The sequence below is a fragment of the Ambystoma mexicanum genome, chromosome 1p (genome assembly GCF_040938575.1).
Source record: "Ambystoma mexicanum isolate Mex_15411 chromosome 1p, UKY_AmexF1_1, whole genome shotgun sequence".
Lineage (NCBI taxonomy): Eukaryota > Metazoa > Chordata > Amphibia > Caudata > Ambystomatidae > Ambystoma > Ambystoma mexicanum.
The window spans coordinates 170,269,535-170,293,262 of record NC_090921.1 but is presented as its reverse complement, the minus strand read 5'-3'; the positions used below and the strand labels follow the sequence as shown (position 1 = coordinate 170,293,262).

At 47.2% G+C, this 23,728-nt stretch overlaps 1 protein-coding gene across 1 annotated transcript in view; it reads right to left on the bottom strand.

The window, feature by feature from the left end:
• The window catches only part of SLC12A9 (solute carrier family 12 member 9), a 681,455-nt gene that overhangs the window by 332,917 nt on the left and 324,810 nt on the right, over nucleotides 1-23,728 (bottom strand). The window contains exon 7 of the mRNA XM_069646063.1: nucleotides 23,050-23,161. Coding sequence (XP_069502164.1) covers nucleotides 23,050-23,161 — 112 coding nt within the window. The remainder of the gene's footprint in view (nucleotides 1-23,049; nucleotides 23,162-23,728) is intronic.

The following is a 23,728-nucleotide window of genomic DNA, read 5'->3' as shown; positions in this document are numbered from 1 at the left end:
CCTGGTCAGACCCACTAGACTCCAGAGGACCTGCATATTGAGCCATCACACAAGTTGCTGCGACCTTGCGCTGTTGCAATACCCCAATACCCTGGGACCTCAAGCCATTATGTGGTGCACGGTCTTCCGAATTCCGAATCGCGCTGAAACTTCGTGGGCATCGTGGTGGATCTCCAGAGACACGTATTGAGTCCAAAAAGTCCCCTCACCAGAGTGCTGGGCCTTTAAAACGACGAGAATTCAACTGCAATATTCTGTCCTCTATTGTGCTCCTTAAAAAGGCACAGAACCGCATTCAGCCGCGAGGGAAACCTTGCCTAGAGCATTCTTCATCAATCCCTGCTGCAAAGTCCCTTCTGAGGTCTTGTTTTCAGTCTCCACGACATGGAATCCATTGACCGGGTATTTGGCTGCAGACCCTGAAGTTCTCCTGCTGCAAAATCTTCTTCATTGCTGAGGTACTGTGTTGGCTTGGGCATGTACTAACTTTAAGCCTGTTAGGATTTTTGTGTAGCTATGTGGTATTTTCTGTGATTGGGAGGTCCCTCGTCCAGTACACCCAGTCCCACTGCAAGAATCCTGCTAGGGTTTTCTGTGAATGTATTTTACTCTCCTGAGACTAGGTTGTGCCTCTTCCCAAAAGTAAAGTGTCAGTATCACCAGATTAGTCCCTTAAGGATAATTGAATGAGTGTCCCCCAACTGGGTCTTGCTTCCCCTGACTTGCTGCTAGCCTGTCCTTAATAAGTCTGCATTAGGTTGTTGCCTAGCTAGAATAACTATTCAGTAAAGTGTAACATTGGTGTTTACTTTCTCCCTCCATTGTAAGGTTAAACAAAGTATGTGGGTTTTACTTACCTTGTGTTCGCTGTGTGCCATCCAAAATAAGTTACAAGAGTTACTGCTTACCTCAATCTGGGGTTCCCCGATTTCAAAAGCACCTGTAATTGTATATTACTTGTGTTATGACAAGAAGTAGTTCTAGGTGTTTACTGCACCTAGAATACGTGTTTCACTATTCCCCAAAAGTATATTGTCCAGTTGACTGATTAAGTGATTTGTTCTAAGAATCATTATACAACTGGAAGGGTCTACTGCTCTTGCATTACTGAATGTAATTGTAAGAAGTAACCGTTGGTTTCTACTCCCCAAGAATAGGCTTGACCTATACTGAATGTATATGAAAAGGTTTTGACTTCCCTAGAACTAATGTTAGGTACTTCAAATAAGGTCTATACTTGGGTCTGTACTTTCAAGTATAGTGTTGTGTTTTTATATTGTGATTTCATATAATGTGTCAGTACTTACTTACCCCTCGATTTATCTGGGCCTTCCTTTATCTAAATAATGTTTCAGTGGTTCTTTGGATCATTTGTAGGACAATTTCATTTGTACTGATTTTTTTTTAACCAACTTTATTTATTCATAAAACAATCTTTTTCAGACATTATCTTAGGCCAGTGGTGTATCTTAGTGCAAGTCAATTATTGTGGCCATATCTCCACCTTAGGAATTACAATTTTGGTATAACTTCAAAAAATAACTTAACATTAACTGCAACCATACAACAACCCCTCCCCTGAACCTCTCCCCCCCTCTGGGTTCCCATTGGCATGGATCAGTTCCTCTGACGTCGGGCAGGATTGTTGTGTTCCGAGTGGGGGACCTCTGTGTAGCATTGCGGCTCCTGTGCTTGGTTTGTCCGTATTCAGTTGTGAATTGCTCTTAGCAGGTTTGACCTGAAGAAGTATGCTTCTCTGTCTCTGACATAATCGAAGAAGGGGTCCCAGATAGCTCTGAATTTTAGGTACTTGCCGTCCCTCAGGGCCCCCACCTTCTCCATGGCCATTACGTTCCAGGTCTTTATCCACCAACATGCTGTTATTGGGTTTTCAGGGTTTTTCCATGCCTGTGCCAGAGTCATTTTAGCTGCCATTAGCAGGTTGGTGATAAGCGTTGCGTTGTTTCCTGTTGCCGCATACATGTCTTCCACCGTTGTGCCAGGAGTATAGTTTTGGGTGCTGCTGGCAGCTGCTTCCCTGTGATCTCCTTTATATGGCCCAGGATTTCCTTCCAGTACTTTGCCGCCTTCGGGCAGGGCCACCACATGTGGCATAGATCTCCATTGCCTCCACAGTTTCTCCAGCATGTGGGAGGGTAATTGGGGTTCATTTTGTGCAGCCTGTGGGGGGTCAAGTACCACCTAAAGCAAACCTTATGTGCAGTTTATCTTCTGTGCATGTGGAGGCTTTTTGTGCTCTTGTCCATATTTGGGACCATTCCTCCTCAGGAATGGGTTTGCCTATGTCTTTTGCCCAGTTGTCCATACATGGGAAGGTGTCATTCATTTGAGCTTTGTCCAGCAGCTTGTATAGTTTAGAGACAGCTCCTGCTTCATCCCCTTCATGCAGCGTTCGTTCCAGGCCCACTGGTTCCCTTGTAGCTGCTTTCTTGATTTCTCTATGTGTTATCCAGTGCCGGATCTGGATGTAGGTGTATCTGTTTCCCCCACTCCAAATTTCTGTTTGCACTCTTGGAAGAGTAGTGGGTTTCCCTCCCTGAAGAAGACCTTCAAATACAGTGATTGTTCCTGTCACCAGTTCTTCCAAAACCTGGGCCGTTTGCCCGGTGTGAAGCTTAGGTTATGCACCATTGGGGTATAGGGGCCCAACCATGGGGTGATGTTCCGTCTTTTCAATGCCCGGTCCCAACCTTGCAGCGAGATCTTGGTTGCTTCCAGTAGGCGCCCCTCTGCCTCCCTGTCGCCCTTTTGCAGACAGTGCAAGGCCTCTAGTGGGATCATGGTCACTCCCTGTTCGATTCCCACCCATCCCATTGATATGTCCTCTCTCTTCCAGGCCAACATTGGTGCTATTTGTGCAGCCAGAGCATATCTTTCCACATCCGTGACCCCCAGGCCTCCCAGGTGTGGTGGCCTTGTTGGGATATTTCGTGGTATTATGGCTTTCCCCTTGTGCCATATGAAGGAAGTCAAGTCGCCCTGTAGTGCCTTGCTTATTTTGAGGGGTATCTCTATTGAAGGTAAGCTGTAGGTTCCCCCTCAGTTGTTTTAACAATGTGGTTATATTTGCTCCGTAGAGATTTTTATGGCTCTTTGTTAATTGGATCCCAGGTATTCTACTGAATCTTTTTCCCATGTTAGTGGGTATCTAGACCCCAGGTCTTCGGCAACCTCTTCCCTCTCCGTAATGTTCAGAGCCTTAGATTTGGTGAAGTTTATACTGAAGCCCGATATCAGGGCAAATTCTTGTAGAGTATCTAGTGCTCTTGGTAAAGTATTCTTAAGGTCCCCGAGGAACAGCATTATATCGTCTGCAAACAGTGCTATCTTATGTGTGCACCCCCCGCATTTAACCCCCTGTATATCAGCGTCTTGTCTTATTATTTCAGCTATGGGTTCCATCGCCATGGCAAAGATTAAGGGCGAGAGTGGGCAGTCCTGTGTAGTCCCTCTGTTGATTTTGGCCGTGGGGCTCCCATTAACCATGAATGTCGTGCTTGGGAGGTGAAATTTTGCCATGACCATTCTCCTAAAGCTAGAGTCACATCCGAACTTTCGCAGTACCAGTTCCAGATATGCCCAATCTAGGCTGTCAAATGCTCTCCTGGCGTCTAGAGCCGCTATGCAGAACCTTTGCTCTGTCCTACTTCCCAGGTCCAGTATATCTATTGCCCGCCTAATGTTGTCTTGCGTGTGTCTCGCTTTTATAAATCCTGCTTGGTCGGGGTGAATTATTTTGGGCAGGACCTCAGCAAGTCTGGTTGCAAGAACCTTAGCGTAAAGCTTAGCGTCGGTGTCAAGTATGGAGATCGGCGGTAACTAGCACAATCTGTGGGGTCTTTTCCAGGCTTAAGTATTAGGATAGTGGTGGAATCTCCCATGTCGGGCGAGACTGTACCGCACTCTCTTATGTGGTTAAACAAAAGTGTTAGGGGGCCCAGCAGTTGGCCGCAGAATGTTTTGTAGTATCCACTCCCAAGTCCATCTGGGCCCGGGGCTTTGTTGCGGGGCAGTGCTGTAATGGCATCTCTAATTTCTTATGATGATATGGGGGCTTACAAGGCGTCGTTATCTTCCTGTGTAATCTGGGGGAGGGAGATTACCTCTTTGTGCCTTGTGGTTTAGGTGTTCTCTTTCTAACAGTTCCTGATGGAATGTTCCCATTATTTCAAGTTTACCCTTCTCCGTAGCGCACAGCTCCCCTTTTTGGCTCTTTAATTGTACTATGTGATTGTGGGAGTTTTGTTTGCGGCGTTTAGCCGCCAGGAACCGGTTTGCTTTGCTACCCTGGACATAGTATGTCTGTTTGGTGTTAATTAATGCTTGTGCTGTGCGTTCCTCTACGTGTGCCTCTAGTTGGGCTCTTGCCTTCCTGACCACTCTGAGTATTTTTTGGGATTACCTAGCTTTGTGTTGGGTTTCTGCTACCTTTAGTGCCGTTTCCAGGTTCTTTTTAACGAGTTCCCTTTCCCTCATGTATGCTGATGTTTGTGAGATAAATTTGCCCCGCATCACTGCCTTCCCGGCGTCCCAAATTACCCCCCAGTTTGTCTGCCTGTTGTCATTCTCCTGGAAATAGTTCTGGATCGTCTCTTCCATGTGCGCCCTAAGGGTCAGGTCCTACAATACCATTTCGTTCAGTCTCCATGGCGTACGGTTCTTATAGATGGATCGGGCCATTTTCATTTGTAATAAGACTGGGGCATGATCCGACACATATTGGGCTTCTATTTCTACTTTGCTAATGCACGGGATCAGGGTTGAGGACACCAGCACCATGTTGATTCGTGAGTACCCCCTATGGACCACTGAGTAATGGGTGAACTTTCTCTGTTGGCCATGGAAGAACCTCCATATTTCTATAACTCCCAGGTCCCTAAAGAGTTTGCCCAAGGCCTGCCCATTTCTTGCGTCTGCTGCAGTGGGTGGAAGGGTTTTGTCCAGGGCGGGGTCCATGACACAGTTAAATCGGCACCTATTATTGTCTGACCCTCACACCAGCACCCCAGAGTTTTCGATACTTCTCTCAGGAATAAGTCTTGACGCTCGTTCGGGGCGTAAATTGCAATTAGTGTATATAATTGATCTTGTATCGTCCCTTTTAGGATTAAGTATCTTCCTTCCGGGTCTCTGTATATCACCCGTTTTTTCAAAATCAGACTGGCCCCGATTAGTATAGCCACCCCATTGGTATTCCTCCGCCCGGAAGCAAAGTACGGGCGGGGGAATGCCCTATGTTTCAGTCTTCCCTCATCCTCAGGGGGGAGGTGCGTTTCCTGCAGGAAGGCTATTGAGGCCTGCATGCCGATGAGCCTCGTCAGGATGGAACGGCATTTGACTGGCGAATTTAGGCCTTGCACATTGAGCGAAACTATATTCATTTCAGCCATCTGAGTTATGTCTGTGAGCCTTTGCCTTCCGGTTTGTTTTCCCCTCTCGATCCTCCCTTTCCTTTGGTCTATACTGGTCCATGCCGTTCCCTAAACTTAAATAACTTTGCAACTTTCCTTCCCTCCCCCCCCACCCGGATCGCACCCCACACCCCCCTAGCACCCTTCAGAACAAAGTTCAGTGAAACTTTCTCTGCGCCCTCTTCGGGGCGTTGGGTATCACCTCTCCTCCCTGTTGTACTCCACCAGGACCTGTGTCTGTCCTGCATTGATTCCAAAATGGTTTACCTCCTCGCTCCGTCCGAGGGTGGTGGTGTCCTCTGAGATATTTGTCACAATTGTCCTTCAAATTGTCCCGGAGGCGTGATCCGCTTTACCTACTTCTACGTGGCTTTGTCCTTCTAGGAGACCGTAGTCACCCTGGCAGCTCGCTGCTCCCTTTCCCCTCCGCGCCTCGCTTCTTCGTGGGAGTCGAAGTCCATTCCCATTGTCTGGGGTTTCCGCTTCTGAGGCTGCGGGCAGGAAATGAGTCCAGGAGCTGTTCCTCTTCTTCCAGGCGTAGGAGTGCGACTCCTTCCTCGCAAGTGGTGATTCGCTGTTGCTTGCCCTCCCAGGGGAACTGCAGGCCAAAAGGGATAAGCACACCTGTAGATGATTCCCTTGGACCTTAGTGCCATAGTGACCAGGGCCATTAATCTTCTATTATGTAAGGTCGAGAGGGCCAAGTCTTGGTACAGCTGTACCAAGTTGTGGTTCTGAGTTTCTTGCTGCTCGGAGGATTTCCTCCTTCACCGTGTAGGTCGTCATTGCCAATAGGACATCTCTGGGCCTGGCTCCCGCCTCCCTCCTGGGGGGACCAACTCTGTGCACTCTATCGACCTTCATGTCCTCCGGTTGGACGTCTGTTAGGAGACTACTGAAACATAACTGCAATGTCTCTTTCAGATCTTTGTCGCCAATGGATTCGGGCAGGCCCTTAAATCGTATGTTAGATCTCCGGGATCTGTTCTCTAGATCCTCTGCTTGAAGTTCTAGATTGTGCGTGGACCTGGCAATCTGTTCCAGTGCATGCTGGACTGCTTTGAGTCTTTGGCTGTTCAGAGTCCTGCTTCTGCCGTGTCAACCCTCTCTCCCAAGCCTGTAATGTCCTTTTTTACTTCCTGTATTGAAGAGCGGAGCTCCTCTCTTATTGTCTTTAGTTGATCTTGGAGGGCCTCCATCATCCGGGTCTCCATTCCTTGGAGGCATTCTTTGAGATCTTCTTTGTTCAGAGCCATCTTCGTGGGAGTGTCCGCAAGCTGTCGAGGGCCGCGCTCCCCTGATGTCTCACTCTGGGGTTCTTTAGTCCGTTACTGTTCCAATCAATGTTCCAGCTGTGCGTTTTGGGTTCTGTGCGTGACGTCTTTGGACTTGGTTCTTGGCATCTGTTTTTCCCCGTGGGGGGGGGGGGAAGGGGCCTTGTCGGTTCAATTGGGGTTGTAGGTTTTGGCAGCGTGACTGTTTCGATACGGGCGTTGCGTATTATGTTTGCCCAGACTCCCAGTGCGGGCCAGGCTCCTTGCACATGTGCTCTCCAAGGAATACCTTTGTTGGGGGGGCGACCGTGCCTGGCCCAGGTGTCTTCCTCTTACTGCTTGTAGGTTTGGTCTGCACACTTTCGGGCTTGGGTGATTTCCCTCGTGGGCACCTGTCGCCCTACGTGTTAGGGAGAATTCTCTTATAAGGCTAATTTCCCAAACCTAGTAGTGAGACCCCCAGCAGCTTTGCTGGATTTTGTGGTTTGTTTTTTTCTCCTGCTAAGAGTGAGACTCTTTTCCTCCCACTCTTCGGCATGATTTCAGGTATGTCTTTGACTTTTTGTGTGCTTATGGGGTCTTTTACTCCATAAGGTATCATCTGTTTTTGTGTGTGTGTTACACAGCACCCTCAGTGCAGTAACACAGGGGTGTCATAGTGACGCCCAAACATAGACTCCATACCCTGGGAATGACTACTGTCTCCCAGGGCATGTAAAGTCACCATTGACTTTACTAGTCCAAAATTGTGAACAGAAACAGTACAAACCATCATATTGTGGAAGTACTGGAAGGGGTTAATTCGATTGCCCCTGGGTCTGTTTCCAAGGGGGCACTATCCAGTCCCCCCTTGTCAAGTTTCTGGCTGGTGGCAATGGTTACCAAGCAAAATAGTCCACCGGAATATTTCCTATGGGATTTTCCTATTGATTTTAAACGCACCACTTTTTGGTGCAATGTTCAAGATACTGCCGGTTTATTTAATATTAAATCACTGGTTGGGTATTTTTGCCAGAACGCTTTTCTAAAATGGCGTTCGTGTCCATCTCGAACTCCAACCAAGGTCGGCCCCTTTGTTCTACTTTTTGGCAGGCTTCTCCGCAGAAGCCCTCCAACTGGTGGCACTCTGTCTGGGTTCCACAGGATGTGTGGGTGGGGGAATTGGCACCCTGGACTGCGTTGCCTAAGCAACCCAAGTTGCACTCTGTTCCGATTGGGCCAGTGGTGAGCTGCCCGGCTCACCACTTAGCATGTTTTAGTGACAGCTAGGCTGTTGAATGGGGGTTTTTCTGCATAAAAGCAGGGCTTTTGGGACTGGAACTTCAGAAGTCGCCACAGGACCTAAGAAATCCGAAGAGGGGAGAAGCTGAGCCATCTGCAATGACGACACCACCGGTGGAGCCCTGCTGCAACAACCTCACCACTTTCCCGACGACAAGAGAAGATGTTCTGCTGAAAGAGTCTTCTTCCTCTGAGCTGGTGGGATCAACCAGTTCGCCATTTCGCCTTCCATGACGTCTCTTGGTCGAATCACCCGTGCCAAGCACCCCGGCGCCTGGATAGCCAAGCTGCACAACTGTGACCACGAATACCAGGGACGCACCTTTTAACCGACGAACTCTGCGGCTGGTTTCTTCCCTGGGCAGTGCAACGTCTCCAAGTTTCCTCCTCGACGAGATCCTCCCTTCCCCTGTCCGTAACCACGAACTGCACCGGCTGCCAGGAACAACTGCCTCCGCTGGAGCTTCCTTAACTTTAAAAGGTACTGTGTTCCACCTGGCATCCCTTTCCACGGTTTGCTAAGGTGACCCTTAAATCCTTTGCTTTGGCCCCCAGACCTTCTAACTTTATCATATGAACCACCCAAACCTCTTTTGAACATTTCTACAAAGACTTGAATGCATTTCGCAACTGTGTGATCTTGGGCACTTTTCACCTTGCTCCATTTAAAGTGGGCCTGGCCTATGAACTCATGTCTCAATTCAGCAATACTTGATTCTCTCTATGTACCAGTCAATTACTCTCTGGAATTAGATCGCATAATGCTTGGTGTGTTTGCTTCCTAATCACATTGTCATTACATAACTTAGTTGGTACGTTACAATTGCTTTTGCAATTCCTAACGCTTAGAAATTTTGTGTTTCCTACAGAAATTACCGCAATTGCGAAGCCGTGAGGTACAATTTTCCTTTTTAAATTGCTTTTTAGTCTACATCACATCTTTTCACTCAATTTGGTTGCATCCTTTCATAATCTCTTTTCTTTACGATTTCAGAGAGTTTTCTGGACCGGTCCTTCATTCAATTTATCTTAGGTCCCATCTCCCATTTACAGGTCCTGTAGTAATTAGCACCTTTTTGTAAATAATTCTGGTATATATCTCTGCTTGTAATTTAACCTACATAAGAAGTACCCATTATTGGGCTTTTTGGTCAACCTTGCCTCTGTGTGCGCTGTTACAGTGACTCCCGTGGATGCATGTTAATTTTTTGTACTTTGTTTGCCTTGCTTCCTGTGTATTTCTTGCATCCCGGCACCATGGATTCTCCATTCATTCTAACATCATCCAATATGTGGTACTGTGTCTTTTTTTATTACCTACCACTGATGCTGTGGTTTCCCTTATTTTTATCATGACCTTTGATATAATGTGACCCTTCAATCCTTTTCTTTTATGTTGGGACCCCTTTTAAAAAAAAAAAATTATTATGCCATATGACAAAATTATCTACCTATACCTTTTGTTTGCCTCTGTGTTTTATGCCTCTTGCCTGGTTTTTGAATTTACACAATGCGCGGTTTTTATACCAACATTATTTGTGTATTGGTGCATAATGGTCTATGATTTTGTTGTGTATTATGTTTAGCCCCGGATGACGAGTCGGTTTAGACTCGAAACACGTGTCGGGCTACTTTCCAAATAAATCCATCAAACTTATAAACACATCTCTCTTCGATTACTTGCAACACATGCCTATAATGCACTCTTGGGCGCAGTGCGACTGAGAATTGCCCGTGCTCTAATTGTTTCCAAAACAGTGGGTTGTACTTGGCAGTATTCCCACACCTCTCAGGCACCTGCAGCCTATGTGCCCTCTTAATATTTATTCATACAAGCGCTGTGGTTTTGTGACTTTTTCTGCCAAACCTGTGTTTCTCTTACTTTGAAAGGATAATTTGAAAGATTTCAACAAGATTGGGCACTGATCTTGGACTTTTTAAAAAGGTGTCTTTGTCCAGCAATGGTGTCCTCATTACCTGAGAATATTGAATATTACGTAAATAAGAACAAAGGTGCTTAACTTCTGCAGTGGGAAGACTGGTATCACAACTCTGACCGGGCGCGTCAGGGATGATAACAGGGGAAAGGAAGTGAGGACTGGGGGGTAAATGTTTTAATTGAAAATGCTAATAAAAATATATTTTTTAAAAAGAGTAAAGATTTTGGTTAGAATGAGGGCAAGAGTCGGGGTGGTTGCAAAGGGTTGGTGATGTTGGGGTGTGGTTAACGGTTAGGGTAGATTAAGAGTTGGGGTAAGTGTTAGGGTAAGGGTTATGGTAAATCTGGGGCTAGAGTAAGGGACTGGGTCATTGTTAAAGAAAGGGTTAAGGAGGTTGAGGAGGGCAGGGTATGAGGTTTAGGATAAAGTAAGCAGAAGGGAAATTGTCAGCTGATGTTAGGATAAGGTTAAGGTTAGGCTTAAAGCAAGGGTGTGGGTTCAGGCAAGGGCTATGGAATTCCTGGAAAGCTTCTGATGGGGTTTGATAACTAAATTTCTATTTATTTGGTGTTTTATATCGCGTCACATGCAGATACAAATCTTTAGAGCACTGAAGTGTTAGCGAAAGCATATGGATTCAGGGTAGAAAAAGGATTGTAATTTGAGGTATGGTTAGGAATAGAATTAGGTTGATTGGGAGTTGGGTCATTGTTAGGGTTACAGCCTTTTACTTCTCTGTATTTTAAAATAGCTTTGTTGGTGGTCTTATGACTGGCAACATTTTCACACTTTGCATTGCTTGTATTAAATGACTGTTTTGAAAACTACCTAGCGCTGACTACTTTTTCACAGGACTACATTTTCCCGGCAAAACGTATACATAGACCATTTCAAGCATGAAATATCTAGAGTAGGCTTACTGTTCTGAAGATTTTGCGCAAGTAGTTACTCCAATGTTGTAATCCAACATATAACTATGTGCATTTATGTTCTCTTCTGTATATTGTGAAGTACCCGATAGTGCCAACTCCAGGACTAAGAACATATCCTTCTTGCATGGTATGTTTTAAAAGTTTAACGAGGCATGTTGGTCACCTGGTTTTATCTTCAATGGAATAGCATGTAAGCAGCACCTTTGAGACCCTTATTTTTTCCACTTCTTGCTACAATAATTATCTCAAGGTGGGTTGGAATTAGGAGTACACACCATTCAACTATTTGCATCTTTGCCAGGTTATAGCGGTCTGCTTCTAAGCTCCAGGTACATTAAATGATTAATCTTGTACTGTGTTTACCCTTTTTAAGAACCATGAGTGAAGCAAACCGCAGGAAGCTATTAGTCAGGTAAGAAGGACACATGCCCTTGCTACCTTGTAAAAACAAGAACGATCCCTCACTGCTCTCAGAATAGGTTATGGTGGAGCAAAGTGTTGCTGTGTGTAAGCAAACTCCCCCGCCCTCACCCTTCTCCACTAATATCTCTGCCCCAGATACTGCCTGCCATTTCCTAGAGAAATTCATTAGTAGTCCCATTTCCTTATCCACTTTAATATTCCAAAATAGAGCTCATAACAGTGGTGTTATGGAACAGCTCAATCCCAAACTCATCACTCCCCTACGGCCGTCACACAGTGGCACTCCTGCCAGTTCTCTTCCTGTCGGTTGCAAATCACACGAGCCATACCAAGGGGCTAATTTGGATCTCCTTGTCAAAGTACTGCAGCTACCGGCTAATAACAGACTACTTTGCAACCCAGGAACTAACTGGTTTCCTCCCAAAACCATTTGAACCTGCATACAAAATAAGAATCTTACATTTTTGCATTTTCCGTATGACCTGCCCTGTCCAACAATACTCTACCAGATGTCATCCAGTAGGGAGAGCAGTCAAAACGAGGGGTTTCTGGGATCAGAGAGGACCTGGTGAACTCTGGAACCACCATGAAATGCAGCCTCAGCAAAACTCAGGATTGGCTGAATAAAATGTTACATTGCGACATTACATGCTATAGATATTAGCAAATTCTGTATACCATGCAGAAAAACGAATGACATGAATTTCTCACCGTAACAGAATTTCTGATGATTGGATCTTGGATTCACATGCTGTGCATATAGTCCGACATCTAGTGGTAAACGCAGAGTATTGCATCTTTCTTTAGATGATCGAATGGGGACGTTGGCATGGGTGTGACTTTAACACTATCCACTAACGTGATGTGTAGTGTACCCAAAATCCCTCAAGGTTCTTCCGGTTGAGTTTTTTCTGCCGTGAGAGCGCCTTATGGTCAGCGTGAGTTAGTAAAGAAGAAATAAGGTTCCTTCTACTCCAAGAGGGGAGGAAGGGTGGGCACATGTAAATCTGAGCAGATACAATCATCAGAAATGCTATTACGGTGAGTAATGCAAGTCTTCTGATGCTTATCTGCTTAGAATCATATGCTGTGCATAGACTAGCGAGCAGTACCCAGAGATGGTGGTGGCATGTGTGAAGGAACAGTAGCAAAGAGATGTCTTAGCACTGCTTGTCCCTCATGAGAATCAGACCTAGATTGTGTATCTAGGCAATAGTGTTGTGTAAAGGTGTGTACAGAACTCCAGGTTGCTGCTTTAAAAATGGACTCGAGAGGAACATTTGCAATGAATGCTATGGTAGCTCCTGTGCCCAGAGTATAGAGTAGAATATGCTCTAGGGGTGAAGGGCAGATCTCTCTTGGAAAGAGTGTAGCAGATCTCTCTTGGAAAGAGAGAAACACAGTGTGATGCAGTTTACGATCCTCTTTGATATTGCTGATTTAGAGACTAGGTGCACTTCTCTACCAGCTGCCACTATAACGAAAAACTGGTTTGTCGTTCTTCGTGGTCGTGTCTTTTCCAGGTAATAGATCACCGCTCTCCTCACATCTAGTGTGTGGAGACATCTTGCTGCCACGTTGGTGGGGTTTAGGAAAAAGGCGGGTAGTTCTATGGACTGGTTCACATGGAACTTTGAAATAAATGTAGGCACAAATCACGGGTGAGTGCGCAGGACCACCTTATCCTTGTGAATTCTAACAAATTGGTCTTGAACTGAAAGGGCTTGCAGTTCTACAAATCTCCTTATTGATGTGATTGCCACCAAGAAGTCGGTCTTGTAGGTGAGTGCTTTAAGGCTAGCCTTATGCATAGGTTCAAAGGGAGGCCCCATTAGTCTAGTCAGTACAACATTTAGGAAATAGGAGGATGAATTCTCTTTACCCTGTCCATAAATGCCTTTATTACTGGAATTTTCCACCAAAAGACTTTACGTGGTACATGCTGAAAGTGCAGCTAAGTGGACTTTTAGGGAATTGAAAACTAGGTCTGAATCTAGCAGCCGAGTTAGGTATAGGACATTATGTGTAGGTGTGCATTCAACCTGATTGTTGCTCTTGCCATTACACCAGATGACGAAGCGTTTCCATTTGCTGGAGTAGCAATGTCTGGTGTTGGGTTTCCGTGCTTCCCTGAGTATGTCCATACATTTTTCAGGGAGATGGAGGTGCCCAAACTCTATGACCTCAGGAGCCAGGCTGCTAAATTGAGAGTTTGAAGGCATGGATGTAGTGTTCCCCCTTGTCTTGAGAAAGCAGGTTGTAAGGGCATAGCAGCTTGATGTACACAGAGAAGTCATGCTTTACATGGAAAGAACTCGAAAGGATCTTCATACGTTTCCTCTGGCTCAGAAACTCAAATACCTCCTCCTGATGAGTCTGTGCCTGAAATGGGAGCTTCTGCAGCTTTGGTAGAATGGCGAAGGAGGAGTCTACCCTAGGTCTCTTGGGAATAATGAATCTTTCTGAAAAATCAATGAATTGTAACATCTTATCCATATAATTTTCAAACCTCTGCCTAGCCCACAGGGATGAAGCAGAGGGGTCTGGAGGAGGGGAAAGGGTCTTCAGAGGAGGGTGTGGGATTTACTAGTTAAAGCCCTAGAAAGGGGCTGGGGGCTTGCAAAGTACTCCTCTCGACAAGAGGGGATGCTGTTTGGCTGTTCCGCTGCAGAAACAATAGCCGCAACACTCCCGCGTAATTTCAGCGGCTGTATGATAGATTTCTACGTGCCTATAGGTGTCGCCACGGTTGTCGACTCTGTCGAAACCTTAGGAGCTGATGCGCTCTTGGACGGCGTGTCGGCACTCATGTGCTTTTTAGTGGGAACGCCCTTATGAGTAGAATGCCCAGTCACATGCCGAGAAGACGGTTACAAAGAGTGTGCCGGAACGCGAGAGTCGTCAGGCACCGTCAAAGTCTTCGGCGAACCTGTTGGTGTTGGGTGCTTCTTCGATGTATCCGTCGAGAATGCTCTGGGGGTTGTGTGCTTTTCCTTGGGTAGTGCATGTGTGCCCCGGTCACCAGGGTGTGAACTCCCCATAACAGTACCGGTGGTCTGCCTGTCGGGACGGGCACCTGGGAACTAGAGGGTTCCGTCAAAAGGTCTTGTCACCTAAGGGGATGGCGCCAACGAGGGAACAGCTTTAGTTCTGCATCGCTTTGTCTGCCTATCTTTTAACGTCTTAGGACAAAAGTTTGCAGGACTTACAGGAATGCTCGTCGTAGTCATGAAGTAAGCACCTATTGCATTTGTGATGGGTGTCCGTCCTGGGGTGTTTTCTGTTGCACAACAGACAAAACTTAAATGGAGTCCTCACCTGTAACGCTCACCTGGCTCCCACGGAGGCGCTGGTCTAGTCTGGGTTGCTGTGACCTCTTCTAAGGTGATGCGCAGGGTTCGGAAGACGGTCTGGACCGGGCCCCCAAATCTGGCTTGTCTGGCTCGCAGAAGTATCCTTCTGTAGGTGAAAATAGGGGATTAACTGTCTGCGGGGTAATGCAATCGGCCTCCGACTTTCCCCTCTCACCCTCCTCGAAACCCTTCTGTGATTCCCCGTAGCGTCTCACCTTAGGGTCTGGAAGGACGAGCTCTCCATCCTGCTTCTGATGAAGGGGCACGTTGGTATCCAGTTACTTCACTGGATTTTCGGATTGGTGAGAACCAAACTTGCTTGGCTTCCAGGTAAGTTTTTTGATAAGAGGTCCCCCTTGTGTCCATGCATTAATGTACTAATGCTAGTGTCTTTTTCCGCATAGGGGCCGGCGTACGGAATACCGGGGAATAGGCACCGACCCGAGATGAGAGGTGAAATCCTTGTAGAAATCAGGTAAGTCTTTAATGAGCGTTTTTCGGTAATGTCTTTTTATTCGTTCATTAACGCCGATTTCCTTTTTCCCCTTAGGGGCCGGGGTCCGGAAATGCCAGGATGCGGCGCGGACCCGAAATGAAGAGGGAATGAATCAACAGGTAAGTCTTAACATGGAGATTTAGCTTTCCTTATTCCCTTCTCTCTCTCACCTTTTGTTCTTGCCTTTTTCTACCTAGGTGCTGGGGCGTGACTGCGAATCCGGATGGTCGCTGCTGAACATGGAGGCGCCCTGAAAAGGTGAGTGGAAAGCGGCGCTGCAGCGATCGTCGCGATGAGTTTTTAAATAAAAGTCTTCCTTTTCAGGATTGTCGGCGAGATGTCTCCGGGATGCGGATTTAGCAGTTAAGGACTTTTCCTTCTTCTGTTCTCTTCTTCTCTTCCTTTGCAGGTGATCCAGGATGCTGGCAGGCGTGGCAGAAGTCAGGATGCAGGAGCAGACATGGTGAGCGTCCAGCTGCTAGATGTAGAACAAGGCGAAGCACGTGTGGCTGTTCGGGTGGGGTTTAAGTAGCCTTGGAAGAAGTTCCAGGTATGTATCCTTCCTCCAATCAGGTATGTATCCTTCCCCAACCACGCCCGGATGGTAAATTAGTCCCACAGGTAAAGTAGTTCCCTTCAGGCCTCAAGGAGGCCGGGATCCTGCAGCATGGTCTGCATCAGGAAAGTGCACCCAAGAACTCCCATAATGAGCCTGGCGCCTATGGCGCCAGGACTGATGTCTTTTATGAGCCTGGCGCCATAGGCGCCAGGATATTGTCCAAAGGGCCCCTACATGGGGTTGCTGGGTCTTTCCTTGGGGACTGGATGTCCGCTTTCGGGGACGCAGGGCTTGAACCGACTCCCCGGGAGCGGGTATCATGACATCACCATAGCAGAGGTAAAAGGCAGCAGCCAAACCAGAAAGGGTATGAGAGGGGGAAAAGGAAATGCATTCTCAGAAAGAATCAACCCAGGGCCCCACTCTGCCTACTGTAAGGACCAGGCCGAAGGGCTGAGGCCACGCGGTCGACAGACGTTGATCGAAGCACCAGTCGCCGAACAGCAGTGGATGTATTCGGTATAGGGGTCCACGAAGCAGTCAAATAAGTAGTCGAGGAACAACGAAATAACTATTTTGCAATAATAACTCTTGCGAGCTCCGCATAAGGTGACCAACTAGGCACCTCGATACATGAGGGATTTTGGGTACACTACACGTCATGTTACATTCACACCCATGTCAACATCTGTGCATATAGTCCGACATCCAGTGGTCGCCATGGAGTATTGAATCTTGTTTTTCGAGCATAGAAAGGGGACGTCGGCATAGGCGTGTCTGTAACACTATCCATATCGTGACGTGTAGTGTAACCAAAATCCCTCATGCACCGAAGTCCCTCTGATTTTATTTTTTCTGCCGTGAGGGAGCCTATGACTAACGTCATTGAGTACAGAAAAGAGATCAAGTAGTAGGACATCTATGTTCCTTCCATCCGAGCGGGGAGAAAAGGTGGGCACATGTGAATCTAAGCAGATAAAATCATCAGAAATGCTTTTACGGTAAGTAATGCATGTCTTCTGATGGTTGTTAATCTGCTTAGAATCGCATGCTGTGCATAGACTAGCGAGCAGTAACCGGAGTTGGAGGTGGGATGTGAGAAGGAACAGTAGAGGAAAGATGTCTTAGCACTGCTTGTCCCACCTGAGAAGCAGACCTAGAATGAGTGTCGAGACAATAGTGTTTTGTAAAGGTGTGTGCAGAACTCCAGGTTGCCGCTTTGCAAATGGACTCAAGAGGAACATTTGCAATGAATGCTACGGAAGTCCCAGTGGCTCGAGTAGAATGCGCTCTAGGCTTGAAGGACAGTTCTCTCTTAGCAAGAGTGTAACAGAGTGTCATGCATTTGACAATCTGCCTAAAGATAGTAGATTTGGAGACCAGGTATCCTTCTCTACGTGCTGCCAGTGAAACGAAAAACTGATTTGTCTTTCTTAGTGGTCGAGTTCTTTCCATGTAAAACATGACTGCTCTGTGTACATCAAGTGTGTGCAGGCTTCTTTCTCCCACATTTGAGGGGTTTTGAAAGAACGTTGGTAGTTCTATGGATTGGTTCACATGGAATTTGAAATGAATTTAGGCGCAAACCTAAGGTGAGTGCGCAGAACGACCTTTTCTATGTGAACTGTTACAAAGGCGTCCAGAACTGAGAGCGCTTGTAGTTCACTTACTCTCCTAATTGAAGTAATAGCTATTAAAAAGGCGGTCTTGTAGGGGAGATCCTTGAGACTTGCTTTATGCATGGGTTCGAATGGAGACCCCATACGTCTAGTTAACACCACAGGAGCTGGGTTAGAAATGGGAGGGTGAATTCGCTTTACTACTTCCATGAAAGCCTTAATTGTTATCTTCCACCAGGACACCTTCTGCTGTGATGTAGTGTAGGCTGCAAGAGCAGCTAAGTGATCCGTTAGGGTGTTAAAGACCAGGCCCGAGTCAAGTAAATGAGTCGGGTACAAAACAGTATGTGTAGGAGAGCAGTCGATGGGGTTAATGCTCTTAGAGTTGCACCAGATAACAAAACGCTTCCACATACTGGAATAGCAATATAGAGTGTTCGGTTTTCTCCCCCCCACCCCCCCCTCCCCGAGTAGGTTAGCCGGTAAGATAGCTCAACGGGTTAAGCGCTCGCTGCTACGATGTGAGCGTCTTCTGCAGGTTGCAAGTTCGAATCCCGGCAAGGCCAACTCAGCCTTTCATCCTTCCGAGGTTGATAAATGAGTACCAATTTCAGTTGGGTGATATTGTATGTAAATATGTGCTTTGTAAAGCGCTTTGGATTAAGGCGCTATATAAATAACACATCACATCATCATCATCATGTCCATACATCTCTGAGGGAGTTGCAGGTGCCCAAACCCTAGGACTTCAGGAGCCAAGCCGCCAAGTTCAATGTCCGCGGGCATGGGTGAAGCGTCTCCCCTTTGTCTTGCGACAACATGTTGTATGGGCAAGGCAGTGTCATCGGAGGAGATCGAGACAGCTCCATCAGATGAGCGAACAAGGGTTGGCGAGCCCACATGGAGGCCACCAATATCATTGTGACTGGTTCCTGGTGCATCTTGTGCACTCTTTTGTTGAGTAGGGGAGTCGGTGGGGGAAAAGCATAAACAAATTTCCCGAACCATGTTTTCCAGAGTCTGTTCCCCTTGGAACGGTTCTGAGGGTACCTGGAGGCGTAATCTTGGCATTGAGTGTTCTACAGAGTTGCGAACAAGTCAATCTCTGGAAAACCCCATTCTGCGAAAAACGTTGGAGACGATGTCTTCATGTAATCGCCATTCGTACTCTATTGGTAGTGGGAAATCTCTGCTGAGTACATCTGCCAGAAGATTGAGTTCCCCAGGGACATATTGAGACAGCTGAAACATGTGTTTGAGAGCCATCTTCCAAATGTTCTCGGACAGTTTGAACAGCCCTGGAGAGTGAGTGCCCACTTGTTTGTTCAGATTGTACATGGCAGTGGTGCGGTCTGTGAGGATCAGGACCGTCTTTCCCTGCAGCTGAGTTTGATAAGCTTTCAGCGCCTTGAATACTATCAGTTCCAACAGGTTTATGTGGTTGGATGCCATGTCTGATGACCAAACTGTGCGCTGTTGTTTAAGCAGGTGAGCTCCCCACCATGTGAGAGATGCGTCTGCAGTTAGAGTGGCCTCCATTAAGTGGGTGGTGAAGGATTTCCCTTTCAAGAGGTTTTCCCTCGACCACCACCGTAGCGAGAGAATGAGGGCTGGCGAGACAACCACTAGATCGTCCCATTGTCCGCTGGCCTGACACCACTGGCTGCTGAGCCACTCCTGCATTGGACGCATACACAAGCGCGCGTGAGGACCCAAATACATACATGACGCCATCATTCCCAGCAGTCGCATAGCTTTGCGTACCGTCAACTCTCGACTGGCTGCATATTGAGAGATTTGAAACATCATGTTTTGTACCCTCTTGTTGGAGGGGAAGACGAGGCCGTCCTTTGTTCGAATTAGAGCCCCTAAGACCCACTTGACCTGACTGGGGTCTAGGCCAGATTTCTTCTCGATGGAGAACTCCAGGCTGAATAAAAGATCCATTGTTCATTGGGTATTTGACAGACAGATTTTGTAGATGTCCCCTGTTATGACCCAGTCATCGAGGTAAGGATAAACCGGGATGGATTGCCGGCGCAGGTGTGCTGCCTCCACTGCTAGTACTTTTGTAAATACCCTTGGTGCGGTGGCTATACCGAAGGGTAGTACCTTGATTTGATAGTGTTTGTCTTGTATCATGAATCTGAGGTATTTTCTGTGCGCCGCAACATTAAAATATGAAAGTATGCATCTTTCATGTCCAGTGCTGCCATGTAATCCCTGAGAGAGCAGGGGAATTACCTCCTGTAGAGTGACCATGCAGAACTTTTGTGGCTTTACAAATTTGTTCGCTGGGCGCAGATCTACTACAGGGCGCATGGAGAGATCCTTTTTGGGTACAAGGAAGTACACTGAATAAATACCCTGGTTTACCTGTGAAAGAGGTACGACCTCTATGGCTCCCTTTTCTTGGAGTGTCTCGACTTCCTGAAGAAGGATACGCAGATGGTCTGGCATCAGTCGTCTTGCTAGTGGAGGTCTGAACTTTGGGGACCGGCAGAACTCTATACAGTACCTGTGGGCCACGGTCTTCAGTACCCACTGGTCTGTAGTTATTCCCTCCCATGCCTGAAGGAATTATGTAAGCTGGCCCCTGGAGGCATGGGAGAGGACACAGATCTTCGGGTCATTTAGAACCTGAGGCCGGGGCTCCTCTGGGGGTAGAGTTCCGGCCCCTTCCTTTCCCACAATGCTGACCCCTTTGGGGATACGGGGTCTTGTATCCGCTGGTTCCTTGTGGAGAGGACCAATTATTTCCCGAGGTGTACTGGTTTTGAGGGAAGCGTTAGCCACGAAAAAGGTATCTGAACCCAGTTCCTCGCCTTGTGGAGGGCTTTTGTGTGATTTGATCTAGCGTCTTAAGGGTGTCTCGAGAGCTTCATCAACTGCTCTTACAAATAGGTTGGATTCTTCCAGCGGTTTATTAATAAGTGAAACTTGAGTTTCTGGCTTGAACCCAGAGTTTCTTAGCCATTCGGGTCTCTTTAGGAGGGTGGCCTGAGCCAACAATTGACCTGCTGTCTCAGACGAATCCAAAGTGTTCTAGAGTATACTTTGGTTTACTTGTCTGCCCTCGGTTACCGTGGACAGAAGACGAGTCCGTATCGGTTCAGGAACCTCCTGCAGGCCTTCCTGTAAAATGGCCCATTGAGCGGCCGCGTAGCTGGCTAACAAAGTAGTATTGTTAGCAATGCGCGTAGAAAAAGCTGCTGCAGCGTTACCCTCTTTCCTAGGGTGTAGAGTCTTTACACTCCATATCAGGAGGTACCTCTCCGGTTGACAGGGGAACCCCTGCCCTTTTCCTTGTAGTGGTCACCACCAGTGAGTCTAGGGTGGAGTGACATCTGATGTAAAGTGGATTAGAGGGGGAAGGCCAAAATAGCTTTTCTATCCTTGGATTAACTGCTCTTGTGAGGGCAGGTGTTGATAACGAGAGAGCCAGACGCTTTTTAATTGAGTTTAGAAGAGGAATAGCCTGGCTGGCCGGCGGTTTCTCTTTTAGAATGTCCTCTACAAAGTCAGCCTCAGGAACAGCTTCATCGGTGGCGATCTTGAAATGTTCTGCTGCTTTGCGTATCATGGCGTTAAACGTCATTTGATCTTCCACTGGAGAGGGCTGTCTAGTGGGAGTGGTCTGGGGGGAATCTAAACATAGAACATCAGGATCTGGTGAAGGAATTGGAGACTGCCAAGGCTGAGGGTAACCCATATCCGGGTTTTCCCCCACCTCTCTGTGGGGTCATGCATTTCCTCAGGGTCAATGAAAGGATCATCATCCTGAGTGTCTGCAGGAACCTCCTCAGTGAGGTCGTACGTGTACACATCCTCCGCCTGAGGGATCAAAGAGTCTTGGAAATTTAGCCACAGGGGTCAAAAGGTCTTCTTCCTGTGGTCTTTTGGGGGTGGATAGCTCTCAGGGGGTTACACACCTGTCAAGCCTCTCCATACAATACTCAAATATCTCCCTAGTCCTAACAGAAGACCAAGAGGCGTCTTGAGGTGGAAAGGGCTCTTGTAAACGATCCTCCAATGCCAAACGTCGAGATTTTTGTCTCACCGCCAAAGAAATACCTTCTTCACCTTCCGAAAACTCTCCCCGGGGGACCATTAGAGGTCGCGTGTCCCTGTGCCTCTCCGTAAGCTTGGCGGAGGGTTCCGATATTTCCTTCAGCCTATTTCGACAAATCCTTGGGCTTCCCCGTGGGCGTCGTCGAATCCTTTGACTATCGTTTCTGAGCATCTAACAAAACAATTCTCGCAATGCTTTCGGTAACGTCCTACGCAGCAGGGAGACACGTAGCCTGGGCCTGCAGTTTTGTAGTCTTCGGCGGAACCGGCGCCTTGTCGTTGGCAGACGCCTTCTTACGATGCATCTCGACGGAATATTGGAGTTAGCGCCCTTCAATTTAGAGTGCCTGGTCGCTAGGAGCATTTGCGGCGGCGGTGAGGGCTGCTGATCATAACGGTCAGCGGGCACAGCCAAAACTTCCAGTGTACCCGTTGCCGCTGTGGTCCGCTTCAACGTCGAAGACTGGCCGGGGGTTGTGTGTTTAGTGAGTTGAGTGTTCATCTTTGTCGTCGGGGTGTACATTCCCCATAGCAGTGCCTGAGCTGTCCTTTGCGGGGCCGGGGACAGACGACGCGGAGCGGGAACGATCTGCCGAAAGGTCAACGACCTCCGAGTCAGAGGCCTGCTCGTCACTGATGCCCTCGTCGCAATTGGCGGGTGCGGCAGTGAACTCGACTCGGCCTTCGACCTCCCGTAGGACACCCAAGTCTTGACACAGCGTTCCTTCAATGTCTTCGGATGGAGGAGCTTGCAAGCACTACAACCTTTTTCGTTGTGATCGAGGGGCAAGCAACAGTTTCACCGTAGATGCTTACCTCGCTAAGGAAATTTACCCTGGCAAATGGGGCAAAACGTAAAGGGAGACTTCTCCATAGCTGAGGATAAGGCAAGTGACGAAGACCAGAGAGGAAAGAGGGAGGAAAGGGAAGAGAAAGGCATTCTCTGTTTTTACAGAAATGTCCAACCCGACCCCACTCTCCCTACTGTGTAGGCCGGCTGGAAGGCCCGGCCACGTGGTCGGCAACGCCGACTGGATCACCGTCCATCGAAGGTCTGTGGAGGTTTCGGCAGATATCCGGAACAGAGGCGATAGTAAGGACGGTCAGGGTGATCTTGAATAATAATATAATATAGTCGACCAAAGGTCGATGGAACAATTAGCAATGTCTCTGGATGAGCTCTGCATGAGGCGACCAGTATGCTGGGCAGAAAAAACCATCAGGGGTCCACGGCACATGAGGGATTTTGGGTACGCTACACGTCACGATAGGGATAGTGTTACATACACGCCTATGCCGATGTCCCCTTTCGATGCTCGAAAGACAAGATGCAATACTCGGCGGTGACCACTGGATGTCGAACTATATGCACAGCATGGGATTCTAAGCAGATTAACAACCATCAGAAATTTGTATATTAAATATCATGAATTAAACAACTTCAGATACTATTCAAGTACAGTTTAATTGAATGTAAAGATGATGTTTACGTTCTCCTGCAGGGTAAATGGAATGTCCATATTCCTACCCATTTATGTGATAACATAATCGATAAATACCGGAAAATGCTGTGGATAAAAAGCTGGAAGCCCTTCAAGAGTTAAACAAGGAATACAAAGTTGCATGCCATGAACAAAAGCAAGCTAAGAGGAATAAAAGCAATTCTGACCTTTCACAAGTGAAGGCAGTCAATAAGAAGAGAAGAAAGTAGATGACGAAGGTGTACACCACTGCGACGATGGTCCCCTTTGGGATGGAGTTGCTTGGGTTCTTCAGCTCACCTGGAAAAGAGAAGCACCTGCGATGTCAATTGAAAACACCAACCACACACCGGTACTACAGGAAATGGTTGATGGTGTTGGGGAGGCAAAGCAGCATGGGTGTCATACACGTTTTCCTGGCCCACCTTCTAAAACACATGCTCATGGCTAGACCACCTGGCAGGCTCATTGATCATACTCTAGCTAAACAGCTGAAGAGGGATCATTAGTGCTTAAATTCGAGGTAATGGCCAAAGCGACTTGAATCTTAACATAGTTCTGCATCTTGAGTCACATATTTATTAACCTTTACAATAATAGACAATATAACCCAATTATCTAATTTTCAGAAAAACATTGAAAACCTTCCTGTTTAAATTAAAACAGAACGCTAGTGTAATAACTGTTTTTCTCTGTCTTGGCATCCCAATTGCCCCGTTCTATATGTAGCTGGTTTTCTCCCAGCGCTTGTCCACGTCTTTCTGTTGCGCCCTGATGCCCGCGGGTTTACGGCGCATTACAAATAAACAAATAATAAATAATAGTCAAGGTTGAAGAGGATCCTGGAAATGCATTAAAAAATATAAA